Source organism: Alternaria incomplexa, assembly GCF_024043165.1.
Source record: "Alternaria incomplexa strain BMP 0042 chromosome Unknown scaffold_5, whole genome shotgun sequence".
NCBI lineage: Eukaryota > Fungi > Ascomycota > Dothideomycetes > Pleosporales > Pleosporaceae > Alternaria > Alternaria incomplexa.
Genome location: NW_026249854.1, coordinates 1292912 through 1306931, shown reverse-complemented (window position 1 = coordinate 1306931; position 14020 = coordinate 1292912). Strand labels below are relative to the sequence as shown.

The 14020-nt window shown below is 52.1% G+C and overlaps 4 protein-coding genes across 4 annotated transcripts; 2 read left to right on the top strand and 2 right to left on the bottom strand.

Moving 5' to 3' along the window:
* Positions 1-5617: 5617 nt before the first annotated feature.
* J4E90_004344 (uncharacterized protein) lies at positions 5618-6735 on the bottom strand (the record flags this gene model as incomplete). The annotated part of the gene is made up of 2 exons (XM_051433909.1): positions 5618-5845; positions 5893-6735. The coding sequence occupies 2 exons, from the start codon at positions 6733-6735 to the stop codon at positions 5618-5620; spliced, it is 1071 nt and encodes a 356-aa protein (XP_051292427.1).
* An 818-nt stretch (positions 6736-7553) lies between these two features.
* Positions 7554-8629, bottom strand: J4E90_004343 (uncharacterized protein; the record flags this gene model as incomplete). Its single annotated transcript, XM_051433908.1, has 3 exons — positions 7554-7713; positions 7773-8535; positions 8581-8629. 3 exons carry the CDS (start codon positions 8627-8629, stop codon positions 7554-7556), a joined length of 972 nt encoding a protein of 323 aa, XP_051292426.1.
* A 1641-nt stretch (positions 8630-10270) lies between these two features.
* Positions 10271-11763, top strand: J4E90_004342 (uncharacterized protein; the record flags this gene model as incomplete). The annotated part of the gene is made up of 4 exons (XM_051433907.1): positions 10271-10334; positions 10406-10550; positions 10637-11169; positions 11219-11763. 4 exons carry the CDS (start codon positions 10271-10273, stop codon positions 11761-11763), a joined length of 1287 nt encoding a protein of 428 aa, XP_051292425.1.
* A 677-nt stretch (positions 11764-12440) lies between these two features.
* J4E90_004341 (uncharacterized protein) lies at positions 12441-13822 on the top strand (the record flags this gene model as incomplete). The annotated part of the gene is made up of 4 exons (XM_051433906.1): positions 12441-13138; positions 13189-13259; positions 13310-13603; positions 13662-13822. The coding sequence occupies 4 exons, from the start codon at positions 12441-12443 to the stop codon at positions 13820-13822; spliced, it is 1224 nt and encodes a 407-aa protein (XP_051292424.1).
* Between the last annotated feature and the right edge of the window lie 198 nt (positions 13823-14020).

The following is a 14020-nucleotide window of genomic DNA, read 5'->3' as shown; positions in this document are numbered from 1 at the left end:
AGAAGTGCGAGGTCTGCACCTGAAATTAGTGGACACTATCATCACCTCGAGCGTGATGGATGGCCTCATGGATCTGGAGTCTACAATCATTGGAGCTGGGGATGTACTCCGCCACGAGTTTTTCCCGGGCAAACTACGTCAGGAGGAGACTGAGTGGTGGGATGGCGCGAGATCGAAGTACGATCTAAAACGCCAAACAGATCCATGGCGGGGGCGCGCACGCTCATCCGATGATGCGTCTGCGCGTGCGTCGAATTCGGACCTGACTGGAGATGGAGAAGCACCAGACACCGGTAATGCATCAGTCAGTACCTCTGACATGCCCGCGGTGGTTCCAGGTCCACCGCTAATGAGCACATCCAGCGGGACTAGTCGAATCGTTCAAGTGGATGAGCAAGATACAACAATGGGCCAGCAAGCATGACATGTGAGACAAAGAGCATAATTTATCTTGTAAACTCAGCGAGTAAACTCAAAGACTACGTCTCCTCGATGAGCCCATCTTTAGGGATCCACGTTCTACCGAACATTTCCAAACGACTATCAGATCCAGATTCCGCACCAATGTGAAGTCCCTCGATCTTTGTCATACCCCTACTACAAAGGACGTATTTGGAGGTTTCAATAGCCTGTAGATATTCCTTGTTGATCAAAGCAAGCAAGCTTTTCCCTTGCAGAGTCGAGATGAGTCTGAATTCGGATGTCTCCAAGATAGTCACCCCATTCGTTCGAGTCGTGCCACACACCAGACATGCCATGAACCGTGTCAAATACAGCTCAAATTCCGCATCAGTGACCTTCTGACTCATCTTTTCGAGATCTACTACGCCATGAGCTACCAGTCCAGGTCGTTCAGCGGCCCATCCCTCTATCGATGGCTTGCAGAATTGGCTAGCAAAACCGCGGTAGTGCATCTCCTCGTAGTCATCAAGCTGTCGGGAGGATCCAAAGCATGGACTAGAAGGCGGGCAGCTTAACAGTTGCATAGAAAAGTCTGCCGTCGATTCCCAGAGGTCCAGCAATTTAGGCAGATAGGCTCGCGTGAATTGGACGGCGCGGACATTTATACCATGAGCAATGACTTTGAAGGGTCTGTCGAGCCCAAGCGGCACGCCGTTATGAGTAGCGTGTTCTTCGGAATACCCAAGTACCCCCTTGCGCACCAGAGCAAAGGTGTCGTATGCTGCTGTCACACTTGTCGGGTTTTGAACGGCGTGAGGCTGGAAGATCCCATTTGTAAGGCTCCGTGATTCGGCTACCCCGTTGCTGATCTTGACGGCCAGCACGCCTTTCAGTTGTAGTTGTGGCAGTTGTTTGAAGGCATCTTGCAGCAGGGATGTGAATGAAAGTGACCTTGCATTCAATGGGACCTGATAGCCCATGATGTCCGGGAATACCGCGAGGACATAGTCGCGAGCTTTTGTTGTTGCCCGCCCGCTTCTCCAGGCACTGTCCAGGGGCGAATATTGCGCTACTACATTAGTCGAGAGCGACTGGTAGCTGGTCATATCTAAATCGCCTCTGTACACTAGATCTATGTAGGCCTGGAATCTCATGGGAGCTGTCGTCGTGTCGTGGCCGTGATATGCGAGTTTGTCGTTTAGAAAAGTCCGAGCTGAATTGCGATGCATAGCACTTATGCCGGTGAACTTCCACTTTTCACCTTGTGTATAGCTGCTGTCAAACCGTGGACAGGGCTTTTGATTAAGCGATACGACCTGTATCCTCTTCGCATACAAGCCTTCTTGTCTAGTCCACAATCTGTCGAACCATGGATCTGCAAACATCATATAACGGCAGCTTCTTGCGTGTTGCAGTTCGTAGTCGCCGAAGATGGTAATATCTTCTTCCAGTATTTTGTTCCGTGACCGGGCAACTGCAATCTCAGCCCACTCACGGCACACGGGCGACTCGATGAGGACCCTGACACAACGACTGCTCTTATAGACAGTAGGAATGGATGCCAGCTGATCAGCCATTGGTATCGTGGCGTCAGTACTTTGGTCTAAGCAAAAGAGGTCCATCCAGAACCATCCAGCACCACACACATCTGGGCGACGTAGGATCTCAAGTATCGGCAATTTTCCTGGGCTCAAAGAGATGGGACTTTCTAGACCATCGACCCTGACAGATTGGATGGTCTCTGGTGATCCCCATACGTGGGAGATAGCGATATAATCATGGCTGGTCGAGGCTTGCGTGTTGCGCTCAACGTACACGGTATTATCTTCTCGTTCGCGAATCCGACAAAGATAGATGCGCATTGCGGTATGCGATCGGTGCAAAGTATATACATTCGAAACACGAGTCTAGTGTATTCAAATGCCTCAGTCAACTGGATCGTGACAGAGGATCGTCCGTGTGCGATGCGATGTGGAGAATCGGGAGCGGGGCGATGAGCACAGCCCTTCCAGATTGTCAGCATTCTAGCTTCACATCTTGATACTGCGCGAGAGTGATCATGCCTGTCTTCCGTGGACGTACCTCGAAAGCACACCGTTGAAAGGCCGTTCTCCGAGTGGCTTACAACCCTGATGTTGTACGCGCTGTTGTAGTCTTCCCGTCTGAATTTTGGGCACCCACACTTGACACTTGCCGACCTCTAGCAGCAATGATCTGTGTTTATCGTAAAGTGATCGTGTCGAGCTATTCCTCAATTGGGTCTTCCTTCCCAATGGGAATGTATAGTAACGAAGTCGCGCTTCATTGGCAATCTGGCCCCGGCGGTGGGCGTGTAGAGCACACGCGTATGTACCTAGGTCAATGGCCGTTCTCAACTTTGGTAGAGTGATGCAGGCTTCCGTTTGATCTGCAAGCTACAATGGTTATACCCCTGTTCATATCCGAAAAGCCAGCGACTTCCAGTGGTTCCTTTGACAAGTATAACTGGAAGTGAAGGTGTGAGGCGCGGGTACCTGAAGGCGCCAGTAGTGCCGCGCTAACCGTGCCCGCTCTTGGCGCGCTCCCAGGCGGCATCAGACTGGACGATGCACTGAGACAACAAAGGGTAATGTTATGTTGATTCTGCCTTATTCTGTCTTGGCTATGTACCAAGACACCGTTCCGGGTCGGTCGGCTTCCAGTATGACAGATGACGTCGCGTTTGTTGCATCGCTGCTACTTACCTAGGTATATTTGAGCATTACCACGTATCGTGCTCTTCCTGTTCGCCTTCTTACTTCTCTCATTCCAAGTTGCCGCCTTCATTACAGAGACTGAATCTCTAACCAAAATCATGACTTCAGCATTCACTATAGAGACTGTACCTCTCCCCAACACCATGACTTCAACACTCCGTTCGGTCGCAGCGACACTCGTTCCGATCCCATCGAGCGAAGCCCTGCCTACACCCACGTCTTGTTCTCCAGGCATCGCTCCTAATGGTCTCAATATTACGGGACTCACAGGTCAGATCTGCCAGGTCAACGTTCCTCCAAACGATGTCGACATCACATCCTGTTGCAACAATGATGCCGAGGTCCGTATCTTGAACGACTGCACTCAGTGGTGCGAGGCAGACAATGGGAGCGATTTCTTCGACTGCGTCAACGACATGGCTCCTTCCTCGTACCCTTTCCTTGGCGGACCGTGTGTAGTCGTGTCTGCGAGCTCGACTTCAGCGATGTCATCATCCAACACCGGAGTCGCATCGACACCGTCTACTTCCTCAGAGACTCAGACGCCCGAGTCCACTGAGGCGTCGCCTTCCACCACTGAGTCAGAAGAGGATGGTGCTGAAGCAACGGAGACTCCCGATGTTGAAGGTATGTATCCGTCTCATCTAATTTCGTACTACTACAGCGTGCTGATTAAACAAGACGCTGGAACAAGCACCTTGGCCTCGCACAAGCTCGGTATGACAGCCTTAGCAATGGCTGCAACGCTCAGTGTCTTGGCTTGGCTTTAGTTGATGGCCACGTTTGAGCGAGCATGGAGATATACACTGAACTACATACAAATGGCCATACTTCATGATGAATGCAAAGCCCTGCGAGTTCCCCATCATCTCGGTGTGGTTGGATAAGTTGTTGATTGCTGCAAACTAATCTACATATCCATCGTGACTAGTAGCATCGCATCAGGACACACTTTGCTAACAGCAAGCATACCCTGGAGATCACTATTAAAGTGTCCAGACGGGCGCAGTACGACAGTTCGTATCTTATCAATCATGCACGAGTTCAAAGGCCATGTCGATAACGTACAGAAAGACGCGATCCAGCATCTCCAGGAACAAGGCTTCTTCAATGTCACTTCGAGTACAAGTACTCTCAATAACGAGATCTCACCAATTTTCGCCCGCTACCGGTTCATCGGCGTTTCGCAGCACATGTATGATAACATAAGGCCTGCTCTGCAACTTGCAAGTCGATTCGTGGGATACGAACGAGTTCTTGACTATTTCTGGCATCAGATGAGGAGTCAGACACTACCTTCTCAGACCTTTGTAGGAGACGCCCCGCCCCCACTAATTTACGTTTCAAACTATCGGCTAGTAGAGAAATCCATCTTGATGGCCGAATGGAGGGAGAAACTGGACAACCTAACTAGCGTTTTGACTTGGAAGGTGCAAGAATCCGACCGTACCCCGACAGACATGGATTTGGGATTAACTTTCGCTTTTGATGAACTCCGAACAACCTTCTCAGACCACGCGACCAATGACAAGACTTATAACGAGGTTCTAAGGCTTTGCAATTGGCGCGAAGCGGATAGGAGCGCCAAGGTACGTAACGGTATGCTGGCTTATTGCGCCGATATGATGGGCGAGGGCTTGCGGTTTCGACCAGAGAGGGGAGCACCGACAAGTCCCTGCGTGCTCCTGCACTCAGTCTTTCGCAAAGTGCTCGTTCCAGACTCCGAGACAACTGTGACAGATAGTTCTGGTCCTCCCCCTCCATCTAGCGTACAGAACCTTGGACCCCAATTCCTTCTCGCCCACGTCTTGCTCCATGAGTTGGCCCACTGTCTCGACAAGTTTCCGATCTTCAAGTGCAATGATCCCCAAGGTCTATCGATGGAAGCTTTTGCTAGCGAGGAAGAAGCCAGTGTCTTCCAATTCCCCGAATGCGGTCTCTCCTGGGAACGGGCAATCTTCCAAGGTCGTTGCATCCGATTCCATCAATTCGTCGCTGACCAAAGCAAGATAGCAATGAGATACACAGATATCGCTGCCCTTGCCGTCGCGAGTTTCAGCCACAAAGACGATCGTGGTACTGCTACATCATCAACTTTCACCGTTGGTGACAAAACTTACAAGGCCACGACTGACTTCACGAGCTATGAGAAGTCACTGATCCCGTGGCAGTGGATTTCGGATTGGTTCCAGGATTCACATTGGCATCCAAATCGGACTCGCGATGAAGTACTGGCCTTGCCTTCTCTGAGATGGAAAATGTCCTATGAACTCCCTGCGCCAGACGACCCTTCCACGATAGCTGATGAGATTGTGAGAATCCGCGTGAAAGCACCTAATGAGGATGAGTAGGAGTATATGTGAATGCGAAGCTTCATTATGGGCCGCGGAGGAGTAGAGGAGCGCAAGACTGTAGGCCTACTGATTGAGCTGGAATAGGTACAGTAGTAATACACCCGCTGAAGACATGCATACAGTCCATCAAGCAGCGTGCTTTGTTGTCTCAACTGTCTCCTTCCCATAAACATCATGCTTCGCATCCTCCACAATCCTGCATTCATACAGCCTGAACTTTCGTGCCGCCACTCTAGCTTCGAAGATCTCATCCAGCTCCTCTAATGATCGCGCCTTCGTTTCCGGAAGGAAGAAGTAGAACCAGGCAACACAGATGAAGTTCGAAGCTGCCCATATATACGTGTATTGCGGACCCTGCAATTGTGTCAGCGTAAGCCGCAGAGTAGTGTACTTCTACACACCCAGTCAAGATCCTGAGGGTTGATGAAGTATGGCGAACAGAACCCGATCAGCCAAGCGAGAAAGTATCCAAGAGCATTCGCGCTGCCCACCGTCCAAGCTCGAAGTCTTGAACTAACAAGTTCCGTCGCTAGAGGGCTTGTCGCAACACCCACTCCGGCGTTGTAACAAAACAGGAACAGTGCCGTGAACGCTACCAATACGTTTCCAGTCTCGACTGAGCTGGGCTTTACACTACTTGCGATCCCGCAAGCAAGCTCGCATAGACCGCATGCTATTGCCCCAGCGATCATGATCGTCCTTCTGCCAAACAACTTGTTCATAGAGTAAAGACCAAGGTGAACACCCACGAAGCCAATACACGAGTTCATGATGCTGTACTCAAAAGCTTTCGTAATCCCAGCGATGGCGAAGAAGTAGGTTTGATAGCCGATGAAGAACCAAGAGCCGCTCGCTGACTGGCTCGCGATCGTGCCCCAACATAGTAGCGTACGTCTCAAGTCGTTGCCGCGGAAGAGATCCAGAAAGCCTGAGCTTTGACTAAGCCTACGCTCTTCTTCTACGCCCCGGATCATCTCCGCCCATTCCAACTCCAGCTCTTCGCCATGGTCGAAACGAAGACGCTCCAAAGACTTGCGCGCCGCATCATGTTGGTCACGATGTAGAAGCCATCGCGGACTCTCGGGGACGAAGAAAAGCGCCGTGCCGAGTAGAACCGGGACGATGAACATGCAGGCGAGAGGCACTTGGTAGGAGAGTTTCGAGAGGTAGCGTGAAGTGTAGTTGTCGATGATAGAGCCGATGATGCTTCCAAGGTTCACATAGAAAGAGAAGAGCCCGACCATAATTCTGGTGACCGTTAGTGATTCTATCGTCTGCGAAGAGACCCGGAAACATACTCCCGGAGATGCGCCGGTGCTGCTTCGCTACAGTACACGGTCGAGAAAACGACAAAGAAGCCGTTGGAGAAGCCTAGTAATAGACGACCTACATACAGACCGGCCTTGGAGGTGGACCCAATCTGTACCGACACTGCAGCCAAACATATGATGCATGCGAGCCACAAGGCCTTCCTGCGACCGAAGTAGCCTCCAAAGACACCGGCAGCGATGGCAGATACGCACGAACCCAGATTTAACAAAGAGGTCATGAGCTGTTGCACCGTCGACTATCTTGCGCGTCAGTAATGTTCGCGATGTCATAGGCTATGGAAACTTGCATCAATGCCATAGCCAAGCGGGCTTGTCGGGTCCTCATACCCAAAGACCATCAGAAATCCAGGCATAGCCTGCAGACCACCTACTGCAGCAGTATCAATACCGTACTGCATGCTAGCGATAGCGACGGCGGAGCATATTAGTAAGCATTTGCGGTTCGCCCACAAGGACGTCTCCTGGAGTTTTGCCATTCTTGCTCACGCAGGGACAGACCGACATCCATCTGCGAGAAGAAGGGATCGCAGCCTTATACAGCGAGATATGCGAGTCAGGCGAGGTTAGCATCGTGGGGCAGTGAGGAGAAACCCATGTCTTCTCCGCACTGGCAGGGGTGTTATGCAAAGCTGTATGGAAATGCCCGACACCTTGCCATTTCGAGAGTTGATCGACCTCGCGAGTCGACGCATACGTACAATCCATGAATGATATCGTATCTCAGCCAATCCCTACTCGTAGAACGTGCTGAACGTGTACTTGGTTTCGCGATCATACTTCGCCAAATCTTGCCGTGCTTGCAGCGCCTCTCGGATCACCGTTTGCTTGATTTCTTCGTGTCTGGGTGTGAACTTGACCTTGAATGGCTGGGGTCGCCAGTTCGATCCGCTCCTGCTAAACGTCAATATCAATGAAGCTTCATAGCCTCGAATTCTGGCAACAAAACTTACGTGAAGTTGAAGATGTCAACAGGCACTTCCTCTCCCGTCTTTGGGTCCACCTCTGGCTCCACCTTGTATGCCCACACCAATCGCGCGATGCTGAGATGCGTACCCTGCTCAGCCAACGCTTGACCAGCACAGCTTCTTCTACCCCATCCAAAAGTCATGTATCCTTTCTCTCCGGGAAACGGTCTCTTGTCATCCGTATCGAGAAATCTCCTAGGATTGAAGCGATCAGGATCGGGGAATTCGCGCTCGTTGTGATGTATCGCCCAGACGTTGCCCTGCACCCAGGTACCCTTCGCGATATGGTAGCCGTTATAGTAGTCATCTTGACTGGGTGCATGAGCAGTACCTCCTATCACTGCGACCGAACGCCAGCGAAAGACTTCTTTGACGAAAGCGCGGAGATATGGAAGATCGTCATCGAGCGTCGGACTTCGTGATCGGCCTACTACACGGTCGAGCTCTTCCCAGGCGGGTTCAAGGGTCTCAGGGAAGGCACGCATTGCCAGTACTGCTGTTTGTAGAGTGCTACTTGATGTGTCCGCTCCAGCTCCGAGCAGGTTAGCGGCGAGATTGGAGATTTCGAGAGGATGAAGATTGAGGTGAGGTGCTTCGCGAAATAGGTACTTGGAGTAGTTCTCTTCTGGACATTGCTTGGCTTCTTCAGCCAAAGCATAGAAGAAATCATTGCGGCCGTATTTGGGTTTTGCTGAACGTCGAGTATCACGCTTCCAAGGAGCCATCCAATTGGGAAATTTGGCCAGCCCTGTCATTGTTAGTATGGATTTGATCCAGTGGCTTCAAAAATTACATGGGAAGGTCTCCATCAGTCGCGGGAAGTCCTTGGCGACGACGGCCATCTTAGCAGAGGTCTGCATCTGAGCGATCACTTCAGTGATCAACGGATCTTGTATATCCCCAATCCGACGTCCAAAGCCGATGATTGACACAACGCTCGTAGCGTATCGCTCGAAATGAGCTACAAATTTGTCGGGTGTCTCGAGTAGGTCGCACACTACTATCTTGTTTTCGTCGTCTTGAAGGCTTCGATGGCGTTTTATCTGGTAACGTCAATATGAGCAACATGAAACCCTGTGGTACGCTGACCTGCTGTATCCCAACACCCTGGTGGGTAACTCTCCTGAGGTCGCGAAACCTTTCACGCTGTTCTTTCGTGTACGTGTATTTGTGCAGCAGGTTCATTTGGCCGGACATAAGCTCAGCGAACATCAGCATGCGGGGTCTAGAGTTGTAGATGTTTGCCCGTTTGACGAGAAGCTCATCAGCAGTCCATGCGTCATTGACCCAGACTGTCGGTCTCCTGTGCTGTGTTATTCACTGTTCATAACGGCAGAACTGCTGTCGAACTAACCGCCCGATCCAGAACGTGATGAGCGGTGACTTGTATTGTTTCGAAAGCTGTTCCATGAGATACCAAGGCTTTTCCTCCGGTAGACTGAAGGTGTTTCCAACAATAGGCCAAGGCAACGGTCCTGGAGGCTGTTGGCGTATTAGTGACAGACCCGACATGAAGCTGGCACAGGAGTAAGCAACTACCATTCGCCATCTTAGGTACAGCATGCGGCTGTAGTCGATTATAAGAGCGATGATGCCCGACAGAAGAAGATAAGTAGCCCACATGCTCGCAATTGCAGAAAGGCGATTATCTCAATAGTAGACCGAGAAGCTGGTGGGTGCAAAGAGCTTGGTGCCAGCAATGGTCATGATGTTTAGATGAGAAGCTTATACACGCGCCTTCACGTAATCATACCCGTTGCTTCGTTTTCGAGTGCTACGGCTGGGGATCATCCCCACATTACCGTGGTGGGGCAGCCCGCTTTGGCTGTTCGCGGGAGGGCCGGAAATAAAGACATGCGTAATCCGCAATATGTGTATCGTACCGACATATCCCATTCGCTGCGAAAGCTACGAGACGCGTAGATAGGTGTTGACGGGCTGGGGGAGAAGCGGGGTATGTGTAACGCAGTCCCTGCCATGTCTCTTGTGCTGGATTTCGTTGAGCTACAAATACGTGGAGACAGACTCCGCTGACCCGTCAGGATGATCCTTGGTTTCGAGGTAAAAGAATATGCGCCTTTCGCTCAGACCGATGCATAGCGTTGTTCGGCTCGACTTTCGGTGCGGTAGATATGGTATCTACGGAGCTGGAACGGCTGATGATTGCTCAACGAAGCTCCAATGCGTGGTATGTATCGGGACCTAACGATTCGCTGTGTCGGAATGCGGGCATATGCGGTGTTGATGCAGCGTTCTCGCCCAGCTGGTGTTGAGCACCTGGACAGTTTCGCCATTCTGATGACGTAACGCGCAATGACGGATGCATCTCCGTGTCGGGTTAGTGCCGTATCGCGCTCGTGCTTGAGACACGCGGCAGCAGCGCGCGCATACTTGACCAGTACAACTAATTGTATGTTGAACTCGAGCATGTCAAGCAAGCGTTCGACGACTCTTGGTAGATGACGACAGAAGCTACCGCTACTATGGGTTCCACCCAAGGCTCTGACAGCGCCCACTATGTGCCCAATGGCACCAATGGCGTAAAGCGTGAGTCTCCACCTGGGCACCTGCACGATGCAATGCAAGGCACAGTCCAACCCCGACGCTAACAGCATCAGGCCGGCGACGGTCAACCGTTCTCAATGCGAGATCGCATGTCAAGCAGGAGCTTTGGGAGCAGGCACCGATACTCATTGGCAGCACCAACTTCGAGCCTCTCCCTGATGCGAAGAACATTCTGATAACTGGTGGAGCTGGCTTCATGTACGTTGCGACGAGAGCACGGAAAGTTGTGAGCTGTGCGTCTCTTGAACCTCCCTTATGATACATCACAACTGACCACCAAGTAGAGCTTGCTGGTTCGTACGGCATCTAGTGATTACATACCCACACTACAATGTCGTATCATTCGACAAGCTGGACTACTGCGCTGCGCTGAATAACACGCGAATCCTCGATGAACGACCCAACTTCACATTTGAACAAGGCGACATAACGTCACCGGCGGACGTAAAGCGCGTTTTACGAAAACACAGAATTGACACACTCTTCCACTTTGCGGCGCAATCGCATGTCGACCTCAGCTTTGGCAACTCATACGAGTTCACCAACACCAATGTATATGGCACACATGTTCTGCTTGAAAGAGCGAGGGAACATGGTGTCAATAGATTTATACACATCTCGACCGATGAGGTATACGGCGATGTACCTGTCGGAGCGGCAGACCTGGGCGAGACAAGCATACTGGCCCCAACAAATCCATACTCGGCGAGTAAAGCAGCGGCAGAGATGATGGTCAGCGCATACAGGAGTAGCTTCAAGCTGCCGCTGATCACCGTTCGTGCGAACAATGTATATGGGCCGCATCAGTTTCCTGAGAGTAGGCAATCCCAATACCTCGAGTGGATGTACATTACTGACTTATACAGAAATCATCCCAAAGTTCATCATGCTTCTACAACGAAAACAGAAGCTCCTACTCCACGGCGACGGCTCCCCCACCCGACGATATCTGTACGCAGGGGACATTGTAGATGCACTAGACACGATACTGCACAAGGGCGACATCGGTCAGATCTACAATATAGCATCAAAGGACGAGATATCGAACTCGGACATATGTTGCAGGCTGTTGGATGTCTTCGAAATATCCCATGACTCCCCTGCCGAGCTGTCGAAGTGGGTCGAGCACACGGAAGACCGACCGTTCAACGACCAGCGCTATGCGACAGACGGGACCAAGCTGAGTGCGCTTGGTTGGGAACCTAAGACGAGCTTTGATGAGGGTCTGAAGGTTACAGTGGATTGGTATCGGAGGTTCGGCGAAGTATGGTGGGGAGACATTAGCCGCGTCCTGACATCGTTCCCCGTGGTGACGGGTAACGAGATCTGGACAAAAGAGGAGCATGAGGATCTACCCTCTTCGGACGGGGAGGTCACACATGAGGAGGATAGCGCGATTTGGACAACGTAGCGTCGCAGATGCTTGCTATTTCTATCATAGATTACAGGACAAAGATACCCATATGGTGTTGTAGAGTTCAATGTATGCGTTTGGGTGGACCACAGGGCCAATTTAGGTGCGGTGCCTGAGTGCGGCTGCAGGGACCAAATGATGTGGGCCCAACCATGCGACAGCCCTACCAATCTTCGCGTTCAAGTTTGCAACCCGCTGCTCAGGACACACTCGAAACAAGTTGCAGAGTTTTTCGTCCTTTCACTCGAACCCACGGTTGGAACGTGTCTTGTAGTTATTTCGAGCAGTTCCTTGCAAGCGGCCCTCAGCCACAAGCGGTGGCGTACTCACCCCAGGGCTCCGCCTTCGCTAGCGGCATTGGGCGCTTCGAATGATTGAAACGCCAGACGCAGCAAAACATTCATTGCTCAAACGTGACTTCCTCTACCTGTGACATTCATATACTACTGCATCGCCTCTTCATCTCGTGCCTTCCTTCATTCACTTTTCCAGTTCCCGCCGCGAGACCCTGGACCTTGGCTCGCCCAATCGATAACCTTGGAACGCACCCCACAATTCCCTTGGTGCTCCCCGACCCGTCAGCCCTCACCGCACCCACCCCTGACGTCGACGCCTACAAGACGCGACTCATCTCCTCGTCTTCTTCACCACACCGAAAACTCTACACCTGAATCATGGGTCTGTTCTCCAAGAAGAAGGATAAGGGCGGAAAGGAAAGCCCAGCCGCCCAGAACCCGTATGCCGCGCCTGTAGGCAAGGACCCATACGCACAACCGCCCCCCTCGTACTCGAACGACGGCCAGGACAACTCTTTCCGCCAAGAGAAGACGCCAGCTGTCACCGGCCCGGGCCAGAACTACGGACAGCGACCAGGCGGATACGGTGCGCAAGGAGGCAGCTACGGCGCACAGTCCGGCTATGGAGCCGATCGCTATGGCGGAGGCGCACCGCAGAGGCCCGGCGGCTACGGAGGCCTGGGAAGGACTGCGTCCAACGACACCATGAGCACCGAGGCAGGCCGCAACGAGCTGTTCGGCAATGCTCCCCAACGCCAGCAAGCGCAACCGCCTCAGCAGCCCAGCGCCCTGGGTCAAAGCGGTGCCTATGGAAGCACGCCCGGTGGCGGATATGGAGCTGGTGCTCCCGGTGGCTATGGCTCTGCGCCTGGTGGCTACGGAGCATACGAGGACCGCCAATTGACGGCTGAAGAACAAGAAGAGGAAGACATCGACGCCACAAAGCAGGAGATCAAGTTCATGAAGCAGCAAGATGTTGCGAGCACCAGAAACGCTCTCCGTCTCGCTGAGCAGGCCTTGGAAACTGGTCGAGGAACTCTAGGGACACTAGCAGCACAGGGAGAGCGTATCCATAAGTACGTTGGACACATCTTCACACATTTATACACAGCTAACTCGTTTCTAGCACGGAACGCAATCTCGACCTTGCCTCTATCCAGAGCGACAGAGCAAATGGACAGACCAAGGAATTGGCCCGTAAGGACGCGACCCTCAACACGTATCATTCATGACTAACCCGATTCCAGGCATCAACGCAAGCATGTTCTCCATCGTCCCCAACCCCTTCACAGGCAACTCGAAGCGCGAGAAGCAAATGCAACAAGCCATGGACCAGCACGCGCGCGACCGTGATACCCGAGAGCAAACCAACCGGGCCAAGTGGGAGTCTGGAGCCCGCGCAAACGAAGCCCAGCGTAAGCTAGCCACAGGCGGTGGTCCACAAGGCAACAACAAGAGCTCGCTGGCTGCACGTTCGAAGTTCCAGTTCGAGGCTGACGAGGAGGATGACGAGATGGAGAACGAGATCGATAACAACTTGGGTACGTACTCCCCGTCTATTCCATTGATGCGTGCATTCTAACAAATTTCTCTTAACAGACCAACTTCATGGCATGGCCAAGAACCTCAACCAACTCGGTCGCGCGATGGGCGAAGAGGTCGATAACCAGAACACGCACATTACACGCATCACTGGCAAGACAGATTCGGTCGATGACAAGATTGCCAGGAACAGGCTCAAGTTGGATCGCATCCACTAGGTCTGCACTCCAGCAAGGCGGGCGGAATGCTTGAACTCGAGTGCAACTAAGCCTGCTCTAGGGTTAGGGTAGCGTGATGGCATCGATCGATATATAGAGCATGGGATACGGCATCATAGGCGTTTTGGACACAATGACACAATTTTCATCTTGATCTCGGATACGGGTTGACCGTACTGGATACGACACGTAATATTG